Source organism: Haplochromis burtoni, unplaced genomic scaffold (assembly GCF_018398535.1).
Source record: "Haplochromis burtoni strain Fernald_Lab_line unplaced genomic scaffold, NCSU_Asbu1 Contig_90, whole genome shotgun sequence".
NCBI lineage: Eukaryota > Metazoa > Chordata > Actinopteri > Cichliformes > Cichlidae > Haplochromis > Haplochromis burtoni.
In genome coordinates, this window is record NW_024582451.1 from 1,091,139 (window position 1) to 1,118,192 (window position 27,054).

At 41.0% G+C, this 27,054-nt stretch overlaps 1 protein-coding gene across 2 annotated transcripts in view; it reads left to right on the forward strand.

Moving 5' to 3' along the window:
• celf3a (cugbp, Elav-like family member 3a) overlaps positions 1–27,054 on the forward strand; it is a 34,980-nt gene that overhangs the window by 1,872 nt on the left and 6,054 nt on the right. Inside the window, exons 2-8 of one of the 2 annotated variants that reach the window (XM_005927630.2) lie at positions 1–57; positions 1,595–1,677; positions 15,975–16,023; positions 19,103–19,231; positions 20,734–20,813; positions 22,376–22,519; positions 25,403–25,547. The exon at positions 1–57 is cut by the window's left edge and continues 96 nt beyond it. In XM_005927630.2, coding sequence (XP_005927692.1) covers positions 1–57; positions 1,595–1,677; positions 15,975–16,023; positions 19,103–19,231; positions 20,734–20,813; positions 22,376–22,519; positions 25,403–25,547 — 687 coding nt within the window. The remainder of the gene's footprint in view (positions 58–1,594; positions 1,678–15,974; positions 16,024–19,102; positions 19,232–20,733; positions 20,814–22,375; positions 22,520–25,402; positions 25,548–27,054) is intronic. The other variant, XM_014335265.2, reaches the window with a different exon arrangement.

Genomic DNA, 27,054 nt, shown 5'->3' on the forward strand with positions numbered 1-27,054 from the left:
TTGGCAAGATCTATGAGTTGACGGTGATAAAGGACAAGTACACGGGGATGCACAAAGGTAAGGGAGGTGTCCAGTTAAAGGAGTAAAAAAAATGAGGCGTGAATTTGTTGGTTTATAGCTTGTTGTGCAGTGACAGGGGAAGCTTTCTCTTGTATATGCTCTGATTTGATTTCCAATAGGTGTGAGTCAGGTGGGATGATTTCTCATCGAGCTGTTGTCCCTTTGGAGCCTTTGTGATGAACAGCTGGTGGAAGGTTTATGTTGTAGATCCTGTTTAGTGTTTCTACTAAAAAATACAAATTAAAATAAAAAGAATTAAAGATTATCTTACTCGCTCTCTGGCATGGACAAATATCCGTTCATGCCACATAGACTTTGCTACAGTTACAAATAAAATATCATATTTTTATCGTCTATCATTGACAGTGATTCTGACTGAGGTTTACCAAGGCCAATGTGCTTTTAAACCTTAGGCCTACCGTGGAAACAACTACACGACAAGAAGCAGCAGAAAAACTGTTGAATACAGTTAGAACAAACATAAAATGACTATTAACTCCATGAATACGTGGCTTCGGGGTACGCTGGAAGGTTTCCTTTTACGCCTACCTCATGATGCTACAATCTGAATTTAAAGACACAAACATTATAAAAAAAAGTTCCCTCCTGCCAGCTTGATTTTTATTCACAGAGGGCCAAAATTGTCATCTCCAAACTCCTTGAATTGAGTTCAGATGTGAGTGTACTTTTTCACTTAAATGTTGGTAAATTCTCATCAGCAGGAAGGCATTTGTCTGAGATACATCTAAAAAAAAACAAGTGTTTTGTCAGACGCTAATTAGTATCATACGGCGATATCGCTCAGTTTGAAAGAACTGGTGCCACCCACTGCCACTACTGTTTCTACTACTACTACTACTTCCCCTCGTCACATGGTGGGCAGGCTCCGTATATTTAGGAGGAAAACTCGACGTGTTCAAAATCCTGTTTGACAGATGGACCGAAGCTGGCAGAGCGATCCGAAGCTGAACAATGATCCGTGCTGTCATTCCTAATGCAAATCTGAGGGCAGAAAACAAAAGCTTTTATAAATCCACATAAACCATCAGTCATTGGGGAGACATATAGGCCAGGTGGTTTGGGTCCTCTAACACCTATAACACCTATTCTGCATACATTTACATATTCATGATTTGTGTGGAGCCCTAAAGGTTAATGAAGGCCTTTCTCTATTATGTAGGAGTGCATACATTTTTGCCTGAACAGCATGATATTAAATACTCATTCAGGCTGCTTGTGTCTGAATAGATATTATTTTAATAATCCCATAGATCTCTGGTGCCACAGGAGGAACTGCTTAACAAAAAATGACAGTCTGATTAAAGGCACGGGGGCTTTTTATTTGTACATTTATTAGAAAATGTGAACGCACGTTGACCCAGAATCGTTCTTAGTGTTTATTAATCTCAATAAAATAAGAACACATATGACCGAATGGTATATTTATAATAGGGTGGCTGCCAGCTGACGTTATATAGACATTAAAAATCAATACACTTATATGAGTGATCTCGTGCCCCTTGTGTTTCTCCAGGATGTGCCTTCCTGACATACTGTGCACGTGAGTCTGCCCTGAAAGCCCAGAATGCACTGCACGAGCAGAAGACGCTACCGGGGGTGAGTGTGTGGCTGTCTTTTCGAGTCTTTGACGGCGTACGTGTATGTGTTTACATCAAAGAAGCAGAATAACTGGCATGCCGGGCTATCTGACCATGCCGCACAGGACCCTGGGAAAATTAACCAAGTTTGACATGTAGGGTTGATTTCCCCCTTTAGCTAATCTGCACCAATAAAGGTCAGAGGCTGCCCCTCCCCTCCTCTTATGTTTCATATGTGATGCATCCAGACATATCCATCCAGTTAAGGCATGAGTCATCTTGCTACATGTCATGGGTCGGAAGAGACAGCTATGAGGCTCGCTGCTGGAGTGACTTTGCCAGCTCTTATTCTCTTTGATGTTTCTCTTCCTTTCCGTGTCTCTGTCTTTCTTACTCGCTCTCTCTCTCTCTCTCTCCATCTCCCCCTCCTCTCGATCCATCTCTCTCACTGAATTCTAATCAAAGTTAAACCTAGCTTTATTAGCATAGCCAGGCAGCAGGTGTGCTGCCAAATGACATTTCCAGAGCTAAATATGACATGACAGCCGCGTCTCTATAATAACCAACTATATGGGAGACAAGGCGACAAGGCAAGGAATTACTGAGACAGAGTGTGCTCCCAGACTTACCGCTGCTTCCTCTTTTACTAAGACAGCTTCACCGCTGTTTCCTTTTGGTTATTTTTGTTGAAATCTACATCATTCACTTCTTTTCCCCCCCCTCTTCTGAATGGCAGCTCATGACTGTAGTTTTTGAGGGAAAAGAGAAGAAGCAGGTGAAAAGTGTAACTCTGCAGCTAAAGATTTTTTCATAATTGATACATTTTTTTTAGCCTAGAAACGTCAAAATATGACAAGCTTAGAGACTCTAAGTAGAGGATAGACAGTAACTATTAATAGATCATCTATTAAACCAGTAGTTGACAGACAAAAAGTAATCCATCCATGACGTGTTGGTAAACAGAAATAAAGACTGTTTAGAATTTTTTTTATAAATAGTTATCCAGTTTTATATGTGGTTGGTTGTACAGTTTTTTTCAGTGTGTTACTTGGTTAACTTTTAAACCTTTTAACCTTTATAGAATCTCTCGCTTGGTAATAGCCCTGTAAACTGATGCTCGACAGTTTTTTTTAACTGGCATCTGACTAGGAACTATTCAGATTTTGCAGTCATGTGACCATTAGTGAATAAGCCCCTGTCACACAGACTTAGAGACTGGTTGGCAACCATTTGGCAACCACTGAAATCTGTCGCAAAGAGGTATACAGTGCTGTGATATGGTTACGTGCATATTGCTATAGCTTGCAGTGGGAGATGCTGACTTATCTGCACTCACTTACCAACTGCTTTGGACAAGATAGTAAAACTGAAAAGTGCAACATAATCCATAAACTGAGACTGTTTGCATTCAAAGTGAATGTGTTGACTGAGCAGCACTGAGGTACAACTTTCACCGTGTTGCACTTTTTCAAGCAAGCGTTTGGTACAAAGTCGTAGCCTTTCATATAAACTACAAGCGACTGCAGCAGTATGCTTGTCCAAAACAATTGCAAGTAGGGGTTTTTACTACCCCGCATCCTCTATTGATTATTTACCAACCAGTCAGGGATTGTCTAATGACTGGTAATGGCATCAAATCCAGTACAACATTGAATTAAAATGTAAAGAAATGTAAGTTTTAGCTATATCTGGTACAGTTTATTTACTGTATATTTATTCCTGCTGAATAATCTAAATACAAAAAAATATTTTCAAAAAATAATTTGTATAAAAATGTAAAAGATGTTCATTCTCAAGTGTCTTACCTCTGTGTCAAGTGCTCAGGGTTCTATCATGTAAGATTGAGGCTAGTATTTAGATACTAGCAAAAGTTAACCTAAAGCTTTAGTGAATAAATCACTAACATCGACAAATTGGCAACTCAAACAGACAACAATAAAGATGAAAGATGAAAAATTTAAACTGATGTGAAATATTTTGCTATTTAACCTTCTGCATAACACCGTTAGCAAGGATGTAAGCCGAGGTTAGCTAGTAAATCAAACACGTTCGCGAGTTAGCTGATGTTAGCTTACCCGCTAACACCCAAAAGAAAAAGCCAGGTGTGTATAATGAACATGACCAACTTCAGGACAGAACTGAGGACTAAATCAGCAGGGTTTTTGATTCATGGAGGAGTCTTTTATAAACAACAGCAGGTATTACTGATAAGTGTTTTCTTCTGCTGCGAAGCTGAGAACCTTTAACTCTTTTGCAAGGGTGGTCTCTGCCTGTGCAGCTACCCTTGAAAAAACAGGGAAACTATTCTAATGGTTGTTAAACCACATTTTTATTTATATATACTGAGGTGACAGAACTCATCATTAAGGGTACAGGTCAAATGCTGTCTTTATTACGTCTAAATTACAAAAGAAGGAGATGAAATCCAAAAGCAGATTTTTATGAGCTCAAACCACATTTTTTGTTCTTAAAATATAAATGCCTGTTTGATTATTTAAAGCATTCATTTTCTATCGGGGGAGAAAATACTATAGCAGTAGGGTATCATTGTAATGGCAGGCAGGGACAGTTTGAAGGGGCAGGATGGTATTAACGTGGCAACAAAAGAGATCCTGTTGTTAGTGTGACAGTAGCGTGACCTTCCTGACCTCTCGCAGGCTGATCAGCAGGGCCCAATGCTCCATGATAAAGCCCCCCCCCCCTCCCCCCTCTGCTCTTCTGCTACTCTAGCAGCTCTTTTTCCTCACAACCTCTTACCTCTAAGCCGTGTGGAACAAGCTAAACCCTCAAGTGTTTTCCCAGTCCTTCCCTGCCCTCCCCCTCCTTGCCATGGAAAAAAAAGAGAGCAAGAGGAAAACCATCTTATTAGCTCCATACACGCCCACACGGACAAGATCTGCTTCCCACCCCTGCCACCAGCTGTGGTGTAATTGTCATCTAATTGCACCTGCACTGCCAAAGAATAATTAACTTTGGCATCTCATGGCCAGGGTGATACAAAAGGAAAAACATGATAGCAATTATAGGACTGAGAGCTTAAATGAAAGCACACCTGAATGTACAGAAAGCTGAAAGATCTCATTAACAGTCAGGACTGCTTTTTATTTTAAGAAAATGCATTTTTCCTCTCTGAGAAGAAAGGGTCAGTCTTACAGCCCTTTTTTCCCTCTGCACTATTTTTTCCCCTCTCATTGCTAACAATGAGAAGGGGAAAAAGGGAGAGAAAGAACAGGGCCGAACAGATGGTTGTATCAGAGTGGCACCTGGCCTCGTGTTTAATTTCAGGTGAGAGAGTCCGTCTCTAAGTGTGAGGTGGAAGAAGAGTGTCAAAAGCACATTCATCTGAAAGCGAGGAAAGAAAGCGAGAGAATGGAGGAGGGGGGAAAAGGGCACGAGTAAAAAATAAATAAATAAAAAAAAACAGCAGATTCACTCAGAGTGTGAAAATGGAGGTTTGAGAAAGAAGATTTGCTTCCTGAGCTGCACTCATTCTGTCCTGTTTGGACATCTTGTACTCTTGTCCCCTCTGTTCTTATCGCTTTATCTCTGCACTGTCTCAGGCTATTTGTCTGGTCTGGTCAGCTGTTGTGAGGCACTCTGAGATAATAACGTCCACATTATGCCACATTAATCATAGCCATCTTGTAAAGCAGCCTCCAAAACTGAACTTAGATCTCAATAATGTCAAATAAGGTCAGTCAAGCTGAAATTAACTGAAATAATCAAAATAGTTGAAAATGAATCAGCACCATTTTCACGATGCATTAATTTTTTTATGTCATTTTTTGGCAAAAACAGCAAAGATTCAGGTTTTTTTGGGCCTCTGTGGTAGTAAACTGAATATGTTTGCCACTTTTTGTCTAAAACAAAAATAATGTTAATGTCACAATGGGCTGTAAAGAGCGTGATTAATCAGGAAAATAATCAATAGATTAAAGGAAAATTCATTTTGACATATTGGGATGTATTTGTCTTCTTGTCAAGAGGAATGTGACGATCAATACTGCTCTCATTTCTGTCCAGTAAATATTAACCTGCAGGCAGGCAGCAGGCTAACGTAGCTTAGCTTAGCTGAAGTCCTTTTTTGGTACCTCAAGATAAACCTTTTCACTGATGCCGTGACTTTGTCCGGTTTAAAAAAAACTAATGAAAAAAACACAATAAAAAAATTTTTAAAAATTGATGCCACCAAGATGGGAAGGTCTGACCGAGAAACAGTATGTGTACCACGGATAATTCTTACTTTTTAAACATAGTATGGCCAAGATTTACAATATTACATTTTTTTTATTAAATATGAGTGACTATTAAGCCCAAAAACTCACAATGAAAGTCTTTGCAGAGGTCAAGATTTCTGCGAGGTTTTGCAGTGATCATGTGATAGCTTGTGCACCATTTTGAATATGTGAAAATGTAGAATCACACAGGCCAAGAGACTGCTCTGCAAACTTCTGGTTACCACCGGTCATTAGGGAAAATGTAGCATTCCTCGACCGGTTGGGGAGTGGTAGCTGGAGGTTGATGGCAATCGCTGAGAAATCAGTTGCTAAAACTGCAACCACTGGTTGATCCCCTGCACTCACTGAGTTGTTGACAAGGGAAAATGTGTTTTCCCTAACTGTTTGCTGGAGGTTCCTACCAGTCATGAGGTGAATCTGGGGATGCTGCACCAAAAACCTCTTTGCAATTGCTCCAGTTGGTAGTAGATTGCTGCAGTTGCTTGTACTTTGCATGGAAGATGCCCAGTTGTCTGCAAACACTCTCCAACTACTCACCAAGTAGTTGTAAAACTGTGAGAAGTGTGGCAAAAACAGAAAACGTAAATTGTTTGCCTTCAAAATAAACTTGTGTCTTTTTATTTTTACAACTTTTACTCTGTAGCTTGAGGTTCTTTCTTTTTCGCGTGGTGCCTTTTTTTAAAAACGTTTTCTGCCCGCTCTGCTAGTACATGGTGAGTGTTTGCAGACAAGTTGGCAATTTCCATCAAAAGTACAATCAACAGTGGCAATTTGCAAACAACCAAAACTATCGCAAGGAGGTTTTTTGCCGCAGCACCATCTTTGCAACCAATTTTACCTAGCAACAGCAAGCAATTTCTAGGAAGTCACCCAATCAACCATTGGTGGTTGTATCATATCCAATATGGCAGATAGCTCTTAGGTAATGTGTGCATGACGTCACGTGCAAAACTTCTATAGGGCAGAAAGTCATTTTGCAACCACAGATCTCACCTTCTGATGGCAGTCACATGGAATACAAGTTTAAGGCACTTCTTCATTGGCATCTTTTAATGTTCTCCTCCAGCATGTTTTGTCCAGGAAGTACAAACATGTTTGGAGTACGGTGGACTACTTCCTGCTGTGTGCTGTATAAAGAAAAAAACAACCTTGTTAGTTTGAAATTGTGCATAAAAACAGTTAGCTTAGCTCTTTTCATCTATCTCTTTCCAAAGGGAATAAATGCACCGATCAGTGCCTCTGAATATCACATCATCTTGTTTCAACAGCCGGATTAACAAGCTAAGCTAACAAGCTTCAAACTCTAGTTCATAAATGCTGCATAGATATGACAGCCGTGGTGATTTTTCTCATCAAATCTCAACAAGAAGGCAAAATGTCAAGCTTTTCCTTCATTTAATGAGAATCATATGCATTTGGATAGTCACAAAGCTGTTTAATGCTTCCTTAAAGCAATATTTGCAACAATGCCTCGCTGTTCATTTTAAATCTAATATCTAAAATGAATAACATCTAAATCTAATAGTGTGCCTGTGCCCAAGTTTGGGGTGGGGGGAGCAGCCGTGTGTGTACTTGGAGTGTATTTGCATGTGCAGCTGGGGGAAGGGAGGGCAGGTGTTCACACCTACACGGTTTAATGAAGGGTGCGTGCTTTTGTGTGCCCGAGTGTGCATAACTGTCTGTTTGCTTTCGTGTGCACGTGTTTCCTGGGGGAGTACACATCCAAAGATAGGGATGGATGGATGGAGGGAAGTTGCAGGGTTTATTATGAGCTCTCCTCGGGTTTCTTCATTCACTATCAGCCGCGTGTATGAGAGGGAAATCTGCGCTGCGAGGCCTTTGCGTTTAAGCTGCCCGTATGAGAGGAAAGAGCCCTCTTTGTGGTGGAACATCTGACTAAGCTTGACATTTACTCAGACATAAGGAGTCAGACGGAGCAGACAGAAGGGTTTTATCAATAGTCTGAAAAAAATGCACGTACTAAATATAGCTCCGGCTTTTTACACAGGATATGAGATAGGAAGTTTTAGTGCGCAGTGCTGTAATTTGTGCCCTTAATCTTTGAGCAAACTTCCTACTGTAGATGCACACGAGCTATGGTGGGTTGCAGGGTTATGTTAACAATCTCTTGTATACCTGTTAGCTTTGTACACTTGCTCAGCCTCCACCCTTCAGCTTCACTTTATCAGAAATTGGCATTTTCATGTGCATTTTAAAAAAAAAAGAGACAAAAACAGAAAGTCTAAAGGCTTAAACATGCTCCCGTGATGTGAACATGATAACTCTTTTTATTCCACTGACAATACGGAGATAAATCGGCGCCTCCACATGCAACCTATATCTTGATGCCAGCGAGTTGTGGGGATGATGCTGATGATGATAGCAATTAGCGCGCCTCGGAGCGAGTGTGTTCACTTGATGAATCTATCTGGAGTTAAGTGTGCATTCACGCGTCGATTCATTTACATATGCATGCATATAAATGCACGGCTGGGCAGGACAGGCGGCGCAGAGTGACAACAACAGAGGGGGGGAAAAGGGCTCGTCCTCTGTACGTCACTCTGGGGCGACTGTAATGATGAATGCAGATCGGATTTATGGAGGTGGTAAATGGGTGTGAATTAGAGAGAAATTGGATAAATGAAGTTGGAGCGGGGAGGGAGAAATAATAGAGGATAGGGGGAGGGGAGGAAGGATTGAATGAAAGTTTGACATAATGAACAGTGGGTGGTGTAAGGGTGGTGAAGGCTGGAGGTGCGTTGAGGCAGTGTGTTTATCAGCTTAAATACAGACATCTGTTACTGAGGAATTGTGTGTTTTTTTGGGGGGGGGGCTGGGGAGTGTGTGTTTGCTAGACGAACACACACACAAAAGCAGAGAAGGGCTGTTGCCACAAAACTCATTAGGCTCTTTGAACTTTGGTGCAGGACTGGTTATCTAATGAGCATGCATGGACTGTAGTGGAGTTAAAATGTGTAAATCGTGCCAGTTAAAGTTAAAAAAAAAAAAAGGGAAAAAAGTAGGACATGGACTCTATCTGCACTCTTTCTCTCTCTCTCTCACACACACACACACACACACACACACACACACACACACACACACACACACACACACACACACACACACACAAATCTGCCTGTGATTCAGTTCTTTCTCCCCCTCTGCTCCACTGATTCGAGTCAAACAACACTTGACATGAATATTTAACAGTCAGAACAGACAAAACAATTGAGAGTCAACTCGAGTATTGTTAGGAATTTACTCTTTGATATTCGGTTTCTTCACTTTGAAGGATTTTTGTTGTCTGTCTGGCTAAACGGCTGAATGTCAGCTTCGAGACACTGTCAGCGCCGGACAGACTGGTGAACCCTGTAAGAGCCGGAGACAACACCGGGAAGCGGCTTTGACACTGAAGACTGGGACATTGTTTAAATATTATCGAACTGCACAAGTGCTGTCAGTCTCTTTGTGTTTGACTGAATTCAGGAGAAGGTTGAGTTTTCTCTCTGCTTTATGTGGCTGCCCGCCCATGTGTGTGCGCATCTGTGTGTGCATCCACGTGTGCAAACGCTAACGGAGCGCACTTGTGCATCTCTGCTTTTGTGTGCCGCTTTGTTCCAACTCTTTGTGTGATCAACTGCAATCTCCCTTTTCTGTTCCTTTATTTTATTTATGTATTTATTTATTTATTTATTTATTTTTTATTTTTTTATGCCTGTTAATATACCAATTTCCACCTGTGTTTCTTCTTCTCCCCACGGGGTGAATTCACAAGTGCGTCTCAGCGTAAGTGCATTTGCAACGATAGAGAGGAGGTGGATGGAGAACCGAGGGAGCAAAAAGCAGCAGAGACAGGAGAGGGAACAGAGACGGGGGGAGAGGAGGAGGTGGTGCGGGGAGGTGGGAGGTGGCAGGTTGATTACGGTCGCAGGTCTGGTTGCCTGGAGACGGCTGGGACGAGGGATGCCAGGTTGCTAGGCGACCAGCACGATGCAATGACCAGCGCTGTGTGATGGAGCGGAGGGGAGGCGAAGATGGAAAATTGTCTTTGTGCCCCCCCGCCCCACCCAGCTACACTTCCCCTCCCTCTTCCTCCCCCTTCCTCTTCCCCTCCAGCTCTGCCTCCCTGTTGTAAATGTTCTTGAAAGAGCGGGGTGATGGTCTCCGCTGATATATTTACCATTCAGAGTGGCAGCTTTTTCGGGCGTACAAGCAGAATGTATTGAAATTGGAGAGAAAACAGGCAGCAGAAATGTGGCCCCCTCCCCACCACTCACACAGCAGTAGCAGCCTACTATATAGACAGATTATCATCAGCTCTGCAGGTCATTATAGTAAGGCGAGAAAAATGTCATCATCAGTATGCTTTACTCTATCTAAAACACATTTGCCTTGCTGTAGCACATGAAAATGCATTTCCACGGTGGCGATGGCCACTCCTCAATCTGTATACTGTTAAATAAAAGATTGCGGAGGGTGTTAAATACACCTAAATACACCAGGCTACTTAGTTTGAGCCCTTTTAGAGAATAAAAGCCATTTATTCAGACTTGTATTTACAACAGGTGAGCCTTGTGTGTTTTATTAAGGTTGTGAATCTGTTTGTGCTTAACATCCTTCCAAGCGAATGGAGACATTTTAAGCACAAGGACTGTTGTGCAAAGTCTGAGAAATATCCTTGTGCTTAAAATGTCTCCATTTGCTTGGAAGAGAGTTAAGTAAACTTGATTTGCATAGATTGTGTTTAAGCACATTAGTCAGAAAGTAAAATATGCAATGATAAACAAGCACTTCTGTTTTTTTTTAAACTAACAGCTGTGATTTTGGTCTGACAATTTTTTTTCATGTATAGTTAGCCTTCCCTGGATAAATAAAACCTTATTAATAAGACTGCATAGCTCTAAACATTTTTATTTTAGCATTTTTTATTTTATGTGGGGGACTGTGACTCTGAGTGCTGTGCTGATGATAATCCCTGTTCTAGGACAGATACACTATGGACAAACGCACCTATGCATTACACTCACAGGAGCACCATGGAAGCCCATGCCATGAAGCTTCTGGCACATAGATTTGGTGCTGATGTTAATGCCAGCGGAGGTTTGGCGCTCAGCAGTTGGTGACTTTTACGCACTGTGCACCTCAACATTCAGCGACCAAGCTCTGTAATTTACGTGGTCTGCAACTTTGTGGCCGAGTTGTTGTGACTTTTGTTACTTTCACTTGGCAATAATACCATTTATGGAATATCTAGAACGGAAGAAATTTCACAAACTGACTTGTCGCTATGGTGGCATCCTATTACAGCATCATGCTCACATTATTTTACAAATGTTCGAAAAAGCCGACTGCGTTGCTATGTGCTTGACTTTATACACCTGTGGTCATGGGACTGAAAACATCTAAATGAAAAAATTAGCTGTTGTGCTCTAATTCTGTTTTCCATATAGTGTAGGTGTGTTCAGTCAGCTTGTTTTGATGTCCAAGACTTTAAATACATCTTGTCAAGATACTCACTTTGTAGCCTTTGGCTTTGGTGCTCCCAGCTTGTACATTACAGCCTGGCATCACATTTAAACACACTGGGTAAGCCTCTTGTTTCCAATTGCAGGGTTAATGGTGTGAAAGGACATATTTAACCTAAATACCAACCTCATTCTAAACATAACTAAGGATTTTCTTTTCTTATCAATATTTAATCACAGAGTAAAAGTGAAAGTAAAAAGCGAGAGAAATCAAAACTAATTGGTGAGTTTTGAAAAGAAGTTAAATCTAGTTAAAAACACAAACTCTGAAGCAAGAGGTAGTCTCCAGGGTAACAAACTTCTGGATGCAGAGATGCTTGGCATCCATTATAGCCGTCAGTGCGTCGTGGGATTGATCCCAAAGCATACCTTGTGCATATCTATGTGACTCCAGCACCATCTGACAGCACGGCAGTATTTGATGCCCTGGGATGAGACCACTTAGATTCAGTGTGATGCTCTGTGCTTTGTTAAAGATCAAAGAGAGAGCTGCTTCCTGAGCACATTTCTCTGTTCTCTCTTTTGTCATTTTGTAATAAAATCAAAATGCCCCCAAAATAATAAAATAAGTAGCTGAAAAGGGAAATTCAATCAGTCTCGCTGATGTCTATCATAGTGCGTCTCTGCTCGCCACAATATTTAAAATAAATTACCCAAATCACTGCTGGGGACACGTCCCTCCAGTCCCAGCTAAATTCTCTGCCCTTGCAATGTCTGTATTACCTATTTCTTTTAATGGGTTAAAGCTATTAAATGTAGATACTCCTAAATGCAATCATGATGCTGAATATACATCAGCAGATTTAGTCCAAATTGTTAAATCAGTTTGACGATATAGATTCTCTGGGCTTGTTGTTGCAGTGTATGAACTTTGATGGCATGGAGAGGGGGGGGTCATGCATTATGGCGAAGGGGTCGAGCTGTTATTTGATTGGATAATCTGTGGATTTAATATTTCATAATGCTCGTGAAATCCCCCGCGGCATCACAGAAAGAAAAGATTAAGTATGTGTAGATGTGCGCTCGCGTCACTGTGACCGTCAGGAGCCGACGGAGCATTGTTTGGATGACTGTATATATAATATCTGCATGGCGTGTTTGGACATGGAGCGCAGGGGGAGCAAGAAAAATCCAATAGCAAAAACACACAGTGGTGAAATGGGCTGTTGATCAGGCAGGTTTGAATGCGTGTTGTCTGTGCACAGTATGGGACCGTTTTTGTAAACAAGCCTAAGAGAGAAAGGGGAGGGGAGGGGAGCAACAGGAGGAGGAGGGGAGAGAGCAAATTACTGTAAAGTGTGTGTTAGTGGTTGAGGTTTAGACGGAGATATTTTTCTCCCTGCTTCTGCATCTGCTCTCGAGGCAGCGCCAACATTCAACAGGCACGAACGAAGCCGCTACCATCCCTTTTTCTTTTTTCTTTTTTTTATTCTTTCATCTTTCCTCCCCCTGCTCGTCTTCTCCCTTCCTCCACTGCACATCTAATCCCTCTATCTCTTGACCTAGAAGCACCCTTTGTCCTCCTCATTTGTTTTCCACCCGTCTCTTTTGCAGGTTGTTCAGGGCAACCTTGTTTACCTGATGTGGGGGTTCTCATCTCTGGGGTTGTCATGACGATGGCCATGTGAGCATGGTCTTTATCAGACCGGCAGCCGGTTGCTGTGCAGATCTGAAGTGGCACAGCCTTGATGGCCTCCACTTCTCACTGTTTTTCCTCTTGTATATTCTAATTCCAATCTCCTGAGCCATCTGCTGTGCTTCTCCTTATCACCACCACCACCACGGCCTTCACTATTTGTCTTCCCACAGTGAAATATGGGCCATGCGGCTTTTTATAAGCATCATTCAAACATGTCAATCAAACTTGCCACTTAATTTAATGCCATTAATTCATAGCATTGACTTAAGGTGCTTTAAGAGAGAGCTAACCCCAAAATAGCTTCTATTTCTAGTTATCTATCTATAGATGTCTGTATCAATGTGTGGAAGAATCCTTCCTGCTATGATTGAGTGGCGTGCAATAACTGATAGCTCAGACACTGAGTGACTGTCAGTATCTACAAGGGTATTAAAATTATGAATAAAAAAAATAAGGTGGAATTTTGGTAGAATAGCTGGTTAAACTTTGGTCTGGTCAAACAACATTTTCTTATATATGCTAATCTGAAAATCCTGGTGGAGCCTGCACCTGTTCAGGATTTGACATCCCCTGTCCAGCATCAAGATTTTCCTTACTGACATGTCAAAGGAGTTATTAGGAGTTTCTTACATTGCACATACTGGCTTGGGTGGTTATATGTTAAGATAATGATGATAATAGTGAGAATCACAGAAGCTTGTAGATGTAGATGGATCTCAGATCAGTCAAAACAAAACAAGCAGCAGCACCTTGTTTAGCATGTTGGTCCACCATCAGTTTTCCTTCCTTCACAAGTTTTTCCATATGCACATGCACAAACACATTGATGTTCTCTCAGTCTGACAAGCTATAGCCACTGCTAACGGATGACTACTGACACATTGAGAGGCTCACGCTAGCATACTAGCATCTGACAGGATGTGTGCATTAATGAACTCAGTAAATGCTTTCCTGATGAGTTTATAGTCTCAGACATTAGTTTCATTGTTTACTGAACACAAGATGATCATCATGACTTTGATTTTTGTCTCTATTAAAGTCTAAAAGAACGTTGAAGCAGAGATTTTTTGAAAAAACAAACAAACAGTGGTATCACAAAAGCTATGCTTGTCTTTTTATGAAGTTTACGGCTGTAATGTAGTGAATGTAGACAGTAAAAAGAAAATGCTTCCAACATAAAACTGCTCACAATAAGGTTTGTGGATTCTTATAATAACCAGGCCAAAGCTGATATCTCAGTAACTGGGCAGTTCACACTAAAACAGTACAGATCCATTAATAGCATGGTGCGTTCTTTAGAAAGGTGTATGTGTGAAGAATAAAGCAAGAATACAGATTAAATCACAGCATGGGCAACAACAGCGAAGAAAAACAGTGGTAAATAAGGTAATACTTATTTTGCACAGGCTGTTGTTGCACTCTCTCCTGCCTGAGAACTGGCTGGTATAAACAAGAAACTGTGCCGATAACGTACTGTGAGGTATATTTGTCGAGCTTCACCCGGAGTACATGAATTTTAGCATGCAGACTCGGTTGGAATGATGATATCTTCTCTTTAGCATATTGTAAAAAATTTAAACTAAAAAATTATTATTCACTGCCCGCCAGAGCAAGACCTCCATTTGCTTAGCTGATTGGAAGATGGTTTTTTGAGCCTTCCCCTCCATCTACTCCATCATCCTATTAATTGGTACACTCGATTAGACTGCTCTGAATGAGAAGACACGGGGGCCTTGTATAGCAGGTGCTGGGGATATTTCAGCTCGTGGTTCAGCACAGATGTTTGTTCATGCGGGTCCTCGCGACACCAATCAATAGTGTCTCCTGGTGACTGATCACAGTGGATCAATCAGTGACACAGGATCAGCGACTGGCTGAAATGTCACCAGCTCCATAATTAAGACCTTCATTAAGCCAAAGTTAACAGAGTGTCACTCTGTTGCTCTCACCTCGACTCATCACCCTTCCTCTCTTCGCATGCACATCCCCCACCTGACTCCTCTCTTCCATATGCCCCCCCCCTCCCAAATCAAACCCAATCCCGCTCTTCTTCCCTTTTTGCTCTCCCTTGTACATTATTTTGCTTGCTTTCTTTCAATGGTCCTTTTCATGCTTGATACATTTGAAGGACAAGCTGCTGTTTCGTCTGGAGGTTGAATAGTCGGATAGCCAGGAAGAGGACGGCGAAGCGGCCTTTTATGAATAGCGAAAAAGGTCACTTAATGTAAAGTGTGTGCGTGTTCCCTGCTTTTTCTTTCGCGTTTTTGTTTGATATTCCTCCCTCTCGACATCCGTCTCTGCCTCTGTCAGGCTCAGAATCTCTCTCTATTCTGATGCTGCGTGCTCCTTTAATCCAGATTAGCTGGCGAGTGTTCTTAATCTTATCACTTCCCCAATCCCGCGTGGGTGTGTGCTTTTCCTGGTTTTGTGTGATAGGGGGAGAGGGAACGATAGACGGCAGGATTAGAGCTGATTCTGAGAGAGAGACTCGGAGAGAGGAGGTGGAGCGAGAAAGAGAGACTGTATGACACTGCAAATGTAATATCACACATATCGGTGTCAGCTGTGGCCTGTTGGAGTCGAGTTGGCCCAATAAAAGGAAAGGAGAGAAATTGGTGTGTAAATATAAACGACTGGAGTACAGACCACATTTGCAAACATCTAAACAAGCACAAATGTGTACTACAGTTATAATTGCATTTACATAAATGGTTATATAAAGCACACAAACATGAATATCATCTTTTGTCATTTACATAACAGCAAGGGGCACATTTGCCACATTAAAACTCCAATTTGTGCCAGTTATTTCCATACTTATATGCTTTTTGCCATGTTAAAATGAATGCGTTTTTCTTTTTGTTGATTAGCCCTGACCTGCATTTAAACCGACTACGTCATCTTTTTCCAGATGAACCGCCCAATCCAAGTGAAGCCTGCAGACAGCGAAAGCAGAGGGGGTAAGAGACACCTGTCCCCAACCCAGACACACAACACCTGTTCAAACATAAACACCTCCAGAAATATCAGCGATAACATGTCAGTTAGTCTTGCAGTGACATTAAAACACCTGCACGAGGTAAGTGCTTGAGTGGAGGATGCGTTAAGGGAAAGTACAGCGGTGCAGCGCGATGATTGGGACTGTAAGTTGACAGCAAGATGTAAACGATTGGCACGTTTTTCTGGTTTTCACCCACGGACATGCTTTTGAGGTCAATCGGTGATTCTGAACATCTTTGTTTTAGGGTTTCGCTCACTCACACTGCATAGTTAGTAGGATAAGTGGTTACAAAAATGGATAGATGGTTTAAATGGTGTGCACTGATATGACAGTTATATATGTGATAGATCTCCTGTGCCTCACCATAAATCACAAATTATCTTTTGACACCGTGGCCTTGCACTGGTTACCGCAAAATCGAACGCAGAGATAACGGCACAGTTTGAGGCAGTTAGCGGCGCCATAATTTTCTGATTTATCAGCCAGGAGATCATGGTTTGCGTCCTGTGGTGTTGGTTAAAAATGTGCCTCTTCCAGCTGCACTAAACAAAGACAAGCTGCCATAACCCAGAGTGTCATGCACCGTCACCATGGACACAATGGAGCTGATGTTTTATTAAAGTTCTGATGTTAAAGGCCCCTTATTTCCTAAAAGATGCAATCTGCACTGAAAATATGACAGATTTTATCAGGCCTTCAGCAGATTATTGTTCAGACTGAGTAGACGGCTCAGCTGCCTGTCAAGATGGATGTTTTGCTGCTGTCAAACTACACCTGTACATCACACACTGCACACAGCCACTTACGCTATCATAAAAGAAAACACTGGTAGGTTTTGACAGGAGGTATTAAAGATACTTCATCTCTCATACCTCATATCATTTTACATTACCATTGCTGATTTTCAAAGCATAACACTAGCTCACTCTCCCTTTAGGGTTGGGTTTGTTTTTAGTCATAATCTGAATGGAGAATTTTCAGAAACCAAGAGATGTTGCTTGTTGATTTTTAGACTGTAATGTTTACCAAACCCTAAGCCCAGATGGGCTGCCGGTGACCTGGTAAACGCTCTCACATGTGTCACATCTGACTTCATCCAGATGCAAATTTTAAAGATAACCAAATCAATAGAGACTGCAGGACTACGTTTAAACTAGTAATTAAGAAAAGTACAAAGGGTATAATAAGCATCTGATCACTTAACCTCTTACCCTCCATCGAGACACCCAGCTTGAGTTAGGTTGGTGATTTTGGTTTGGGTTTATTCAGTGTCCACGCATTTTTATACCTAGCTATAAAACATTTAGGAACAGGAAAAACAAACATGTCAAAATGTGTGAGAGTGCATTTAAAATGTAATGTAATCTGTTATTTTCTTAAAATCTGGCTATCTGGGCACTGGTTTAGCTGGGTGGAGTGGGCTGCCCATGTGCTGTGGGGATGACGTAGAGCCTGGGTTCAGATCTGCCCCGGGGCCATTTGTGCATCTTCATGCTGGGTTTCTTGTCTTCTCTCCACTACACTGTTCTATCACAATAAAGGGTAAAAAAAAAAAAAAGATAAATAAATAAAATAAGTCTATTTAGCTTAGGGCTAAAATAAAAGTTACCCCTAACCCTACACACGTGACTTAAAGGATCCTGATATTAACTAAAACTTGAAATTTGCTTCAGACACAGTAGCCGCTGCATCACATGTGCTAGGTTTTTGCAAGAATGAAGTTAAAATATGCAACGCTCCAGTTTTTGTGCTGTTGGAAAAGCTCTCACATCTGAGTCGACATCCAGGAAATAATCCAAGACTCTTTCTCGCAGCATCCACTGTCTCTAATAGGCCTGTTTTCACTGGAGTTTGACGTGCCACAGTAGGAAAAGCACAGGTGTAGATAATAAAATTAATGATGGCTGAATGCCATTTAGCTGCTTCAGTTTCAGGGTTCTGGTATTGTGCATGCTGGCTCCCTGTCACACTGTGGCAAATCAAAACGCCTGCTGTGAAAAGGGCCCATTTTCCTAAAAGTCAGTCCAAGTTTTTAACATTTTGAACATGTGATTTTAGATTCTATGCCAGTAGCCTGAAGGATCAACACTTTAGATTTTTTTTTTTAGCTCTTTAAAATTCACAAAACAGTAATAGAAATCCTTTGGTTTCCTTTTAGTATCACAAGACAAGAAGCATGCAGATGCAGGCATTTGTTTATATGCTGTTTTTTTATATATATATATATAAACGCGTGATTTTTTTCAGTTTTTTATCTGTTTTCTGACACTGATTGGCTCACAGCGTAGTGAGCAAATTCTGTGCTTTTCATCAGCCAATACCCAAACCCTCCCCATCAACACACCACCCAGGCAGGTGTTTCTAATCAAACCACATTATCGTCTGCAATCTTCTTGACATTTAGGCTGTATGTAGGTTTGCAATAAGGATAATGGCACGTTCGCTGTGACTGATTGTATCTCAAGCTTCAAGTCTCTGACATTTGATTATCATACGGAAATAAATTGGAAAGAAATGGCATCACGAACAGTTTTGGGGGGAAAAAAAATAAAACAAAACATGTATCACTCGGTTGTTCTTTCTGAGAGTAATCTGCAGGAATGTAAGGCGCGCGCAATTTGTAGTGAATGGGCTCAAACATGCAGAATCGCTGGTCTGATCCTTCACAGACAGGGACAGACGGAGCAGCTTCTCTGACCACACAGAGGGTGACAAACATTTGAGTCACCGCCAGATGCTGTTTGTTGTGCCGTTCATGTTACTGCACTCTGGTGGTGCTCCGAAGTACAGCAGGCTAACGTCCAGCCCTCTTTGTAACTGCTTGTCACCCTGTTGTCATTTTCTGTTATTCGTGCATGTACAGTGACATGGTGCTTCTCCCCCCTACCTCCACCCTCTCCACCCCTCCCCGCACGCTTTCACTTGCATTACCTTTCTCACAAATACATCTCTTTCTCCCCCCCGTCTTTAATCTCACTCACATTACCACACATTACCCTCCTTTCTCCCTCCCATCCTGGTAATCTCCTTCCCCTTAGAAGACAGGAAGCTGTTTGTGGGCATGCTGGGAAAGCAGCAGACGGACACCGATGTGAGGAAAATGTTCGAGCCATTCGGCAGCATAGAGGAGTGCACGGTGCTCCGCGGGCCTGACGGTACCAGCAAAGGTAATAATGTGAAATCATGCCATGTGAAACAAATCCAACATCAAGGCTGAACATTCCCTCCACAACATGCACAGTCCCAGAACGATATCTAAATCTGGATTCGTTTTTTTTTTCTTTCTTGGAAGCATTGTTATTTTATTCTTTTCACATTTGAGCAGCATATTTGAAAATATGACAGAAAATGTCCTGCATCACAGTACTCAAGAGTCCTTTCAGAAACTCCTGAACTAACTTCCAAAGTCAATTACTTCATAGTCTAGCTGAGGATTGCCTCTGGTAAAATATTCATGCAAATCTGCGCATATTTTTAGATTAATCCTTATAACAAGCAAACAAACAGGCAAACTAATGCAACCATGCACATTACATCCTTGGTGAAGATAACAGACAACCTATGCAAAGCTCTGATGGCTGACCGGCGCTCCTCAGCTAAACAGGTGGAGCTATAAAGTCTAGGAAGTCTTACTAAATATAAAATTATGGTGAGCAATGGCTACATGTTATTCTGCTTTTATTATACCACTCTTTGTCTCCATGGTTGTCCCTGCATCATTTAATATCTAGCAAGACTTCCTGGACTTTGTTTATTTGATAAACGTCAGACGTATTACAGAAAGATACAGTATTATTCACAGAAACAACACATTAGCAGCAAAACATTCATCCATCTATGTTCATTAGGTAAAAACTGTTCTCCCCTCACATTTAAAGAGCTACAAATATGAATTTTGACTGTGTTTACTTTTAAACTCCCTGCTGGTCCTCCCCTGTCCACAAACTCTACTACTCTACTCTAAATAGTCTGAAACCTCATCGTTTAAACATTTAAATACTTAAATATTGCTTAAATGGATGCAATTAGCCATGTCATATCTTATTTCTATTACCCCCGATGGCTTAGCTACTTAAAAACCTTAGCAATAATTCATATTTGTCCCACTGAATAAAATCATCAGCACTAAGATGATTTTGCTAAGCTATGCCCTCCACAATTTACAAAAGCAGCCTTTAGTCGAGCATCCTTTAAAGCCACTGGTTGCAGCCAGATTCCCGGTCACGACTGTAGAAGTGTGGACTGACTTTGTTTTACCGTTTGTATTTAAATCCGAAGAATAAAGCTCGCAGCATGTTGCAACTCCACCGTATAAATGACTATTGTCAGTAACAACAATGCTAATGATATTTTCCATGTAAATCAAAGTCCGCGACAGTTCAAACACAGAGGTTTGACTTTTCTGCGTTTGCTGCACGAGGCACGACTAATAGTGCAGTAGGTTTTATTGGTCATAGCTAATGATGCGTTTGGTGGTTTACGGGCTGTGATTGATGAAGCAATGAATGTTCTGTGGACCATGCTTAATGGTGCCACGGTAACAGATGAAATGCTAGATGCAAGATGGCTTCTAATGTATATTTAAAGGGAAGCGTTTTTGTTATAGTGTGTGTAAGTGTGTGTATGTGTGAGAGAGGGGCTGTGCTTAATGATGTGTCATTTCATGTAGGGTGTGCATTTGTAAAGTTCCAGAGCAACGCAGAGGCCCAGGCCGCCATCAACGCTCTTCACGGAAGTCGTACTCTACCTGTAAGTCCACAAAATACACTCTTTCTGACACACATACACAAGCACACTCATGCTGCACATGCAGCATGGTTACACAAATTCAAATGAACCCAGCAGACGCACTCAGATGCTCCAAACCCAGTCATTTAGAGACTCACAGGGTGACTCAGCTAATGGTCACCACTTCTCCTTTCTGTCCCCCTCCTCCACACACACTCACACACAATAGAGGACACACTCTTTGTAAAATGCGGTCATGATTTATCTCTGGAGGTCTTACTGCAGTGTGGCTTGATGTAGGGCGTCAAAATTAAAATAAAAACCTATTTGTTTATTTAGTTTACGTCAGTAATGGATCATAAAATGTGCTCGTCTAAATCAGGACACTTTAAGCTAATAATAACACGAACGTAAGCCTTTATTAAACACATCCATCCAACACATCCAAGCAATTATTTTTCAGACCTTTTCTGGGTCTCTATGCTCTCTCAGGCAGTTTAAGTTTAAGCATAAAAAAGGTCATTTCACGCATTTAGAGTACGGTCTCAGCTCCAGCTCAGTCACTCCAAGGAGTGTTTTACCTTTATTTGAATCTGTAGAGGATCTAATTTGATGATTGTTATCATCATTCTGCTGCATCGCAAAACTTTTAGCTGGACGGTCACCTAGGCACCATCGTGTGAGAGGCTTTATGGGATTTCTATTTCCCCCTAGGTGATGGCGAGCTGTCAGGTTTCCCATCTCTTCACTGGTATTCATTATCCTCTCTTTAGGACATAAGTAGCGCTAGCTGCTCTTCAGAAACATTTCAAAGTTTTCTTTGTTAGTCCACAATAACATTTTCGAGTTTCTAAATGGCAAACTCCAGTCATGGAGCCATGGGGTTGGGTTTTTTGGATGGGTTGGGGGGGGAGGCAGTAGCTTTCTCTGTGTAATGCTCCATGCAGCCATGCACTGTGAGGGAGAATGGGAAATGAACATAGAAGTTAAACAGCTCCAGTGACTCATTTAAGCCATCAGTTTCTTATTTTGGGCTTCTTTTTTTTTTACTTCAGTGACTACTCTGGGTTTTTCCTTTGGAGTCATTTAGCTGTGCACCCGCAGGCCTGAGTCATCGGTTTGTCAAACTGTGGACTGATAAATGTTTTTGTTTTATTTTGTTTTTTTTCTAAGTTTACCTTGCAGCCTTTTGCAGTTTTACTCGAATCAATCATTTCCGATCTTGTGTTTTCAGAGATCTATTTTTCAGATTAAAATGTTCACTTAGCTCTAACCTCCAATCTTATTTGATGATGGCACAAACCGCTTTTGTCAGTGTCATTAGCCTTGAGCTCCACAAACATCCCTCTAGACACTACACTGAGTCTTTGAGTGATGCATTCATTGTGGAAAATGCATGTGTAAGGTAAAAATATTGGATTCTAACCAGTTTTGTTAGGATGCAGTAAGAAATGCTCAGAGTAGTGGTGGTAACAGTGGTAATCTTTCCACTGTGCGTGTTTTAACCTCTTGCTGATGTTGAGCGTTGATGCTAAAAGCATCGGACAGATGGAGTTTTGATTTTTCTGCCTTTTCCTCCGCAGGGCGCCTCGTCCAGCTTGGTGGTAAAGTTTGCAGATTCTGAGAAAGAGCGAGGGCTCAGACGGATGCAGCAGGTGGCCTCCCAGCTTGGAGTCATCAGTCCCATGACCCTGCACCTCGGGGCCTACAACGCCTACACGCAGGCCGTGAGGAAGACCCGCAGACATACACATCTCACCCAAAACACACACTATCTGTCATGAGAGCACTACAACATGTTGCTGAAAATATTTATTCTGATCCCAAAATATCAAAAGTGAACTGTTTTTGTGTAATTTCTTTTAATGCTCTATCCTCTGCACTTTGTTTTCTCTATCTGGCTTTCTCATCATCATCTTTGAGCTATCTTAGTGCGATGGAAGATATAGGCACAGAAACCATCCTTTAATCCCCCCAAAAAAACATAAAAGAAAAAGCTACTCGAGAGACGCTTGAGTTGTAATGTTCTATTCAAGCATTTTATACTCAGAATTTCAATCCAAAAGAGATGTCTCATATGATATTAAGATGATTATAATTGGGAGGGGAAAAAAATCTCAAATAACAATATAAAGTCATCGTCGCTAATTGACCATTTACTGCAAATGGTTTCAGATTTGCCTCATTTACAGTTGTTCAGATTATGATGTTTAACGAGGCCTCTCGAGACTTTTACTCATGATTGATGTGTTTGTAATTTAGTAAGAAAAAAGGTCACATAAAAACAAAATTTAAAAAAATGCTCAATGGAAGGGTAATTTAGAGAAATTGCAGGTAAAGCTCCAAGCTAGACAAAAACGAAGGCGGGGTTCAATAAAATTCTTTGTTTACAGCTCAGAGATGTGAATGAAGAAATGATCCAATCCACTGAATGTGTTTTGATTCCAAGCTTGTCAGTTTCTCTTATCGGGGCTGGCACATATTTCTAACAGTTGCATGTTGCAAAACTGTGACGTCAGACTCGTGGCTTTTGCACGACTGAGTCAGATGCGCGCCTTCTGTTTCTACACGGTGTTCAGACTCAGAGATAATAAAGCAGCTCTCTCGATGCTGCCACAGTCTTCCCACACAGGAAACCGAATAGGAATCAGGAAGGGAATCGATAAGGAATCTGACCTATAAGAAGAATCAATAATGCCGCTGGGTATCGATAAAGTCTTGTCAATATGAATCCTTATTACAGCTAAGGTGAAGAGCACACAACGTGAACTAAAGACTAATTATTCCCATGATTTGATCGTAATGAGGGATTATAACCATCAGGAAGCGATTTTTCCCGATGAGTGAGGTCACTAGGCAGAGTGCTCTGCGGTGCTTAGATGTACCCTTCAAACATATAGATTCATGTTTTCTGTTTTATTAAAGGGAAACATAAAACAACAAAAACAAGAGAGAAAAGGAAGAAACAAAGGGATTTAAGTAAGAACAGGGAATTTTCTTTTCTCTTTTTTTTGTTCTCAATGACTGCTGGTGGAGTCAGGATGGGTCAGAGCACTGATACTTGGGAACGTTATAGTATATTTTCTTCCCCCTCTACAGCACTTATTTATTTCTGCGTCCTTTAAAGTAAGACTGTTGACTCAAGCCATCACATGGGAGGTCACTAGACTCTGGAACAACCCCCATCAGTCCCCCATCTGTCCCCTTTCTAGTCCCTTGGGATCCCCCAAAGCTATTGGAGGCTGGTCTGACTTAGTCTCACCAATGAGATCCATTTATTAGGTGAATTAGTTAGATAAATAAGTAATGGAGATAATAATTATCATCATTTAAAATAAATAAGTCAAAGAGAACCTATTATACTCATTTCCATCTTCACATTTTAATTCCTGGAGTTTATTACAGCAGCTTTGTGCTGCCTCTCCATTTATCCTTTCTCTTGCATAAACAGTGTTAACTCTGATCTTTGAATCTTTTATTTCAGTCAGGTTGACTGCCCAAGTGATCACATGATTTGGGGCAGCAGGAACTTTTTTGCTTTTCAAGATTGCTATAACCTTTTTTGACATCATATAGAGCCGACAGTTGGAATAAAAGAAAACAGAAAACAACAAATATGTGTCTACTGTTAAAAATGTTATTACAGGCTCTTTGTGTTCTTGTAGGGTCTTTACCTTACAATATAAAACAGCTTGAGGCGAGTGTTGTTGTGATTTGGTGCTTTATAAATAAAATTGAATGGAATTGAATTAAAAATATTAGATTGCTGAGTTGAGCGTATAGATTTTCAACGTAAGGCCTACGGGGCAAATTGGAGTCCCCATTATAACTCGTTTTTCAATTCACTAAATAAAAGTGACCGATGTTGCAGATGCATCTATTAAAAGCAGTAAAACATGTTATTTTACTCTCATATAGACAAGTGTACAGGGCAATAAACAAGCCTTTTGCCAAGCTGATGTAGTTGGTAATGTCAGTTAATTTGAAAATAATACAAACACTTCAGGAAAAGAAGAGTTATGGGCCTATTACTGCTTATTCATTTCATCTGATAAATATAATTGATTGTTAATTTGGTGACCTCTGCCCTCTGTCATTCTGCAGAAGTCCACGAGATGAAATGTTGAACATTTTGCTTCGCAGTAAATGAAAATAAATGTCTGTGTAATTTAGATTGATGTCAATATTAATAACAATAATAACAGTCAAATGTTAATAATAGTGAAAAACAGGAGAAAAAAAATATACATCATCAATCATCAAATATTGCTTATTGTTTTCTTATTGAGGCTCGGGTCTGGAGATGTCACAGTAATATTAAACACATCAATTTTAGTGACTGAATCTCATTATTGGAGCACGTTGATGAGGGAAATCTGAACAACGTGAGTCATTTCTAATCTGCACAAATCGCTCACTAAATGTCTGATGACGAGCCTCTGCACCAGCATGCTTTAAAAGTCTGCTGGTGTTTCTGTACTTTACAAGTCTGAGAATACACACTAATGGCCTCTGCACACCGAAACACGGACTCCGAACTTACTCTAAATGTCAGTTTTGCCGACTCCTGCTCCTCAATCCATCACAGCATCTCTCTCTCTGTCCTCCAGCTGATGCAGCAGCAGGCCTTGGTGGCGCAGTCGGCCTACCTCTCTCCTGTTGCCACCGTGGCTGCAGTTCAGATGCAGCAGCTCGCTGCCCTCAACCCCAGCAGCATCATTGCCACGCCGATTGCATCCATCACCCCGTCCTCAGGTAATGAGAGGCAGAGATGTCTGGCCTTGATTAGATTTCTGCCTGAAGTATGAGGGCGGATATACAAGGAGAGGTGGACCAGAGAGGACAAAATTACACACATCTATTCTGTATTTTTTTTCATTCTGTCTCAAAGTTAACTCTTACTTTTTAAGGTAAAATAGGAGTAGGAGATGTATTTCACTTACTTATACAGTTTATATATAAACTGTATATTTAAATAAAGGTGGAAATTGCCAGGATAAGCGAGCAATTCACCTGCTTTTGAAACCAACCTTAAGTGATCGTTAGATTCAAAATTTTCAACCCTTAAAGTTGCTGCGTGGTTTATTTAAGACTTCTGAAAACTGGTAACAGTCTGCTGGCTACGGTTCACTCTGTTTAAAGGATCGTTTCTATGTAACGATGATACAAAACCTCAAATTTGATTGAAAGTAACTAATCAGTCAAACAGCTGTCATTACATTTGCGTCAGAGGTTTCTATTGGTGCGTGAAAGTACGTGACATCACCACCCTCCTCTCACCCACTGAAACAATAGAGATCTTTCATGCACAGTAACCGCAAATCCACTTTCAAATCTCATAAACTCATATTTTATTTAGAGTAGAACAAATGAAATATATCCAATGTTTAAACTGTGCAAAAAGTGCAAATTCTAAGAAAAAAAAAAGAAGCTCATTTTGAATTTGATGGCAGCAGGATGTCTCAAGAAAGTTGGGTCAAGGCCATGATTATAACTGTGTAGCATCCCCTCTTCTTTTAACAGCAGTCCGTAAACATCTGGGAGCTGAGCAGACCAGCTGTTGGACATTTGGAAGATGAATGCTGTCTCATTCTTGTCTGATGGAGGATTATAGCTGCTCAGCAGTCCAGTTTTCCATTTTAAATGAGCTTTGGCCCAGGGAAGATGAGTGTTTCTGGATCATGTTCACAACAAGCCTCTTCATTGCATGATAGAGCTTTAACCTGTGTTCACAGACAGTGATTTCTGGAAGAATTCCTGAGGCCGTGCTGTGATTTCCATGACAGAATCACTCCTTTTTTTAATGCAGTGCCAGAGTGCCCAAAGATCATGGGCATCCAGTGCTGATTTTTGTCCTTTGCACACAGAAATTTCTTCAGATTCCCAGACTCTTTGGATGATATAATGTACTGTAGATCATGAGATCTTCAGAGTCTTCGCAATTTTATGTTGAGGAACATTGTTCTGAAATTGTTCCACAATTTGTAGACCTCTGTCAGTCCATCTCCTGAGAAACTCTGCCTACTAGCCTGTTGTGAAATGTTCCTTTTTAGTACAACTTACTTCTCCATCCTTTTGTTGCACCTGTTTTGTTAAGTTGCTGCCATTAAATTCAAAACAAATTTTTCTAAAATGGTTTTCTCAGTTCAAAAATGAGATGTTTTGTATGTTCCACTGCAAATGTTTTATGAGACTTGCAAATCATTACATTCTGTTTTTATTTATACTTAACAGTGTCCAAACCTTTTTTTTTTGGGGGGGG